General features: G+C 41.0%; 1 gene segment (V, D, J or C); it reads left to right on the top strand.

Annotated features, from left to right (window-relative positions):
* Positions 1-3,840: 3,840 nt before the first annotated feature.
* LOC136573312 (immunoglobulin kappa variable 4-1-like) lies at positions 3,841-4,335 on the top strand. The segment is given in 2 exon segments: positions 3,841-3,889; positions 4,019-4,335. Coding segments are annotated over 2 exon segments (366 nt in total).
* The last annotated feature ends 1,368 nt before the right edge of the window (positions 4,336-5,703 follow it).

The raw sequence follows: 5,703 nt of genomic DNA, 5'->3' as shown, positions 1-5,703 counted from the left end.
CACAGTTGTAAATGATGTATATGCAATTATGTTAAAATGTTTGTATCTGAGCAATTAACTGTTAATTGTTAGTGCATGATTCAACAGAATGCAACCTAACCCCCACTCATCTCCGCCAAGCATCCCTAGGTAGCTTGGGGATTGGTCAGTTAGTTGAGCCTAGCTCAGGATTGGTAGACGTAGAGAGTATAAAAGGTAGTGAGAGGGTGGTGTTAAGGAGTCCCATCTGAAGTCTAGCCAGCTCAATAGATACTGAAGGAAACTGGGGAAGAAAAGGAGCTCATCTTTTCTAATCCAGTGTAATGGGAAGAGGAATGCAAAGTGTGAGTATAAGCCCAAGGGAATTATGGATAGGAAGAGAGGCAAAGGCCAGAAATGAAAGGAAGGAGAGCGAGATAAAGGAAGAGGAGAGAAACAGACAAACTAAGGGATCAGAATCGAGTTACTAATGTGTCTACTATGGCAAGTTGGATTTCATGCCTGCTGATCGCCAACCTCTCGGGCTGGAAATGGCGCACCAACAGTGTCTAAGTACTCCAGAAGACTGTGATTTCTTATAAATCTAGCACCTGCCTGCATTTATTTGCCAGCACAGCAAAGGTATTCAGCATACCAATACAGTCCAGCATATCATATGCAACTTCCCACTGTTGTAGGTCACAGTGCACACTGCAGCAGCGTTTTAAACATAACAGCAACGAATATTACTTCTTTCACCATGCCTTCAAGGAAGGTGACTTTACCCCAACAGTCAAAGAGCGAGGGTCAGACTACCCCCTGTCCGCTCCGTGCTTCCAGGTCCCACAGAGACCAGCACCAGGTCTACATAGACCTCCGGGCCCCACAGGCCTCAACGAACCGAAACTCCACCAGCTTCACGGATACTGAGCTTGTGAGAGGGGGGAAATTTATCCTGTGTAGCCACACCCTTGCAGGTGCAGGTTAACTAAACCAAACTCTGTAACTGTACTCAGAGGCCCCCTACAGGCCACTCTTGCTACTGCATTACCACACTACTCAACATTAGTCAAAGCCAAGGATGAAAACTGGAAGTGTTTTTTACTGCAATGTGTTGTCACAGACTCCCTGAGAAAGTGTTTCAATGCAATGTCTACTAATGTGATTCCAAGTCCTCCATTACTGCAAATCAATGTGAGGCAAGAGTTACTGCAATTGAATCTCAACTGTGATTGTTTGCTGCAAAGTTGCACTATTCCCGCTCTCCCCTGCAATAAAGAGTTGAAAATTGCTTTCATCTAAAGTCTATCTGCTGGATTACTTCCCGCCATCTGCAACAGCTGCACTAAGGTACCACACAACCCGGCGAGAATGTAAGAAAAGCTGCCCATACTTTTCATAGTATTGATTATTTCAGTTTTATTTTATTTTTGTTATGGCTTCATCTGGAATGGGTTCCTACTCATATAAGGGCTGACATCATGATAGACTAGCGTACACTTAATGTTAACCATTTTTAACATTCTTGCATGTGGCCCACCAATCGAGACCATGATCACTTCTTGTTTCTCTTCATGCTTGTTAATGTTTTACTTTTTGCCTTTTACATTTTTTGCCTGATTTTAGCACTTAGTTTTGGGATACTGAAGTTTTGTTTTTTACTATTTAATACCCCTATCCAACTCTCATATTCAGTATTGTGTACCTACTTTACTCTGTTATGAGTCTGATCACATTTTACGACCAAGTATATGATTTTTGAAGCCTTTAAGATTCATAAGATTTATTTTATCAGATTTTATTTCATTTTACCCTGTAAAATAAAACAGGGTCTTATATTACCTTTTGCTCCAAAAGATTTTAGTTTTTTACATGTATAGCTGCCTGAAACTATTTAAATTGACTTTTTTTTATTAACTGTAATTACGGCTTACTTTTAAAGTAGCGGATATATTTTTTGAGCACCCTCCAAAAAATCATGCTAGGGCTTATTTTTAGGGAAACATGGTATGCATAGATCCTCAGTTTTGTTGTTTTCTTGGTTCTTTTTTGCTTCATCTATATCCTTTAATCCCTCTCCCTTTTATTTTCTGTACCCATGCCCACCCCATAGTACATGTTCCAATATTAAAAAAGAAGAGGCCTGTTTTGCTTTGATGAATTTTGGTTTACACAATAAAATGAGAAGTTGGATTGCTCTTCTCCACTCCTGCTTTCCTTATAGGTAGGTGGCGCCATACTCCAGCTTTCTCAGTCTCTCATTCTGTGTCTCTGCATGTCTACATCTAGTAGGGCGTCCATCTGGTTGGGCAGCACCTCCATATTCTTACATCAGCTCTTCCCACCCCCACGGTTTCAGTATAGCTGCACCAGCCAATAGGCACCACAACAACATTGCTCCACCCTCTTTTTACCTATCACAGCAGTCTTCTCAGGAATGTGATGTCTCTCAATAGTCACATGACCTGAGAGCAGCGCAGTCCCAGTCAAGTGCAATGCTTAGATATTACTAAACTAGATTTTTTTTTCTACTTTCTGATTTTTTTTCCATTCTTTTCCCTATTTCTGTGATTATATCTACAATACATAATTGTAAGGCACAGGATAGAGCAGGTCCTATATACAGCTTAGTGCTATATATTGTGTGATGGGTAATACATAATATATTATACACTAATTATATTCTCCTCCCAGGAATGTACTAAACAAGGAGGACATAGAAAGTGATCAGGGAGAATTCCACCATAGAAAGAGTTCTCTCCTTATTAGAGCTCTTATATCTGATCTTCTGCTCACTGAATGAAGTTGTCATAAAGAGACAACTTCATTCAGTAGTTTGCTTCCCCTGATCTCTCAAGCTCCAGAGATCAGACATACAGACAGCAGACCAGGGGCAAATACATATTAACCCTCTGTGTCTGTGAACCTGCCTGCCAGCTGCCACACAGTGCCGCCTCTGCTGCGCTCTTCTTTACAGCTCCGTGCGAGGAGAGTAGAGAGTAGAGTATTATTGCTGAGGGCACACAGTAGGACACTATTATTCTGTGGGGCATACAGAAGGACACGAAAATTGTGTGTGTGTGTGTGTGCGTTGGGGGTGGGGGACAAAAGAGAACCCCATCACTGTTTGGGGGCACATGGGACACTACCATTGTGGAAGGGGCACATAGATGGACATTATCACTATAGAATGATATGTTATGGATATTATGCCCCTGCGCTCTTTATAGCCCAGCCACACCCCTGACTTCTGGTGCTACACTGATGGGTCCACATGGTTTTTTTTCCTGAGTATCAGACTTGGAATCTGCCCTAATTCCACATCAGATCCACAATTGAGCTCGGATTATTTATACTGGGAATCCCCGCTATCATGTCAGGCAGACGGAAGAGGATCCGCATTGCTGACGCTGCAGCTTTACCTGCATAACTACTCAGTCAATCAATATGCAGGCTATGCTGACATGTTGTTCAGCACATATTTCATCTGTAACACAACTGCCCAGAAGCCGCACTGCCAGGTTTTATCCTCAGATGTCCCCATCCAGACGCCACAATGTAGGGGAAAAATGTTATATTACATGATTTCATTAATTGGTCCGAAAGCGAAAATTCCAAACTGCATGTACTCCCTGGGAGCAGGAAGACCTAACTCCACCTCTGATGTAACGTCATCCTCTGCTGTCAGCTGTTAGCTGCCAAATAATCTTCATTTCTGCATTCTAGAAGTCACATCACACATCGTAACCACAGAATTTCCATGTCCCCAGTATTTCCATACAGTCTCTGGGGTCTCCTGGAACCTCCCCCGTCACTCTCTATATAGATCTCATTGTACAGTCTCATCTTATAGTTTGTATCTGACAGTCCAGAAACACCAAGATGGTTTCTCGCAGTTATCTGCTGGCTGTGATCTTCATGTCTATTCAGGGTGAGAGATTAGGATCATTCCATGATTGTGTGTAGAGAAATCTGTACGGCGGGATCAATCATCAGATCAGGATTTGTAGGAATAGATCCGCCATTTATCACTAATGACTATGTCTCTTCTAATCCTCAGGATCCTGTGGAGAGATTACAGTGACTGTATCTCCAGATTATATCTCTGTGTCCCCCGGAGATACAGTCACTTTCTCATGTACATCCAGTACTGGTGTAGGCAACTACATAGCCTGGTACCAACAGAAACCAGGACAACCACCAAAGCTTCTTATCTATTATGCAGCCAGCAGATATACAGGAGTCCCAGAGCGGTTCTCTGGTGTTAGCGCTGGATCTCCTTACACCAACTACAAGTTAATAATCACAGGAGTGACAGCAGACGATATAGCCCATTATTACTGTCAGCAGGGTTATAGCACCCCTCTCACACAGTGATACAGAGCCGTACAAAAACCTCCTTCCTCATTCACCATCATGTCTCTATAATGAAGCTTCATACAGCTATAAAGAGAGAACTGATGGGGCGTTCAGTGGTTTTGCTTCTGCTCACATCTGTGTTTTGGTCTCCATTTGTAACAGAAGCCACAACAACCTGCAGATTATTTGTAGTGTAACCCTGTTTGGGGGTATGAACACTATTCTTCCCTCAGCAGACTTTGGCGCTAACCTGTATGGGACATGGAGACCTAGAACCTTCACTGTATGGTAAAAAGGGCATGTAGATTAGTTTTATCAGTTCCTCCACCCAGGATAGAGCCTTAATATCAGGAAAGGATCTCTTCCTGAGAATAACAGTAAATATACTAAAGCCCCATTTACACACAAGACAATCTTTCAAATGATTGAAATATTGACAATTTTATAGATTGTTTTGCATGAAGTGTTAATGGACACTAATGTAAAAGAGCTGTGGGAGCTGTTTGCAGATCCCAGCATGTGATCTGAGCTCTGCAATCAGTTCCATAGTTCTCACATAGTCCGTCATGGACTGTCAGAAGAATACAATGTAATCTACCATGCAGGACACAGCATGCAGTCTGTGTTATCTCTCCGGCCTAATGATGGACTTTAAGCTCAACCTAAAATCATTTACACACAACGATTATCACTTATATGCCATCATTTGAACGAATTTTGGGCGATAATCGATGCGTGTAAATAGGCCTTTTCTTTATAGTGATGTATATGCTAATAGCGTACATACACATATTATGTTGAATATTACAACAATGAATGCTCTGATAACACCTCCCGAGATGCTGCACCTATATACCCGTATATATATATATATATATATATATATATATATATATATATATATATATATATATATATATATATATATATATATATATATATATATAAAATAAATGTACATTTGCTATTTCTCTATGACAGGAGAGATATCTTGTGGAGATTGTCTATCCATTTGGAGACACATTAATACACATCAGTTCACTCTACAACTACAGGGTACGGTAGCAGCAATATTAATAGTAACACTATATATGCAGTTTGTCAAGTAGCGGAGCTGTTCCTAAACAATTGAAAGAACAGCTATACTATACAAACGGCCTATGGCACTGCATTATCAGCATATCGCTCCATGCTGCCAATCTGTCACCTTCATGGGGTACTGTGCTTCAATAGTGACATCTAGTGGGAATAAATGAGATTACCCCCTCAATTTTAAGTAATGCTTTTTAACTCAAAGTAATAAATAATAGATGTGATCTCCACTGTTTATCTAAAAGAAAGAAACAGAATCATGGTATAATAATAGTGGAATGGCTCCAAGCCTTA

Source organism: Eleutherodactylus coqui, chromosome 7 (genome assembly GCF_035609145.1).
Source record: "Eleutherodactylus coqui strain aEleCoq1 chromosome 7, aEleCoq1.hap1, whole genome shotgun sequence".
Taxonomy (NCBI): Eukaryota; Metazoa; Chordata; class Amphibia; order Anura; family Eleutherodactylidae; genus Eleutherodactylus; species Eleutherodactylus coqui.
Note: the sequence above shows the minus strand (reverse complement) of the source record. Positions and strands in the feature narration are given on the sequence as shown.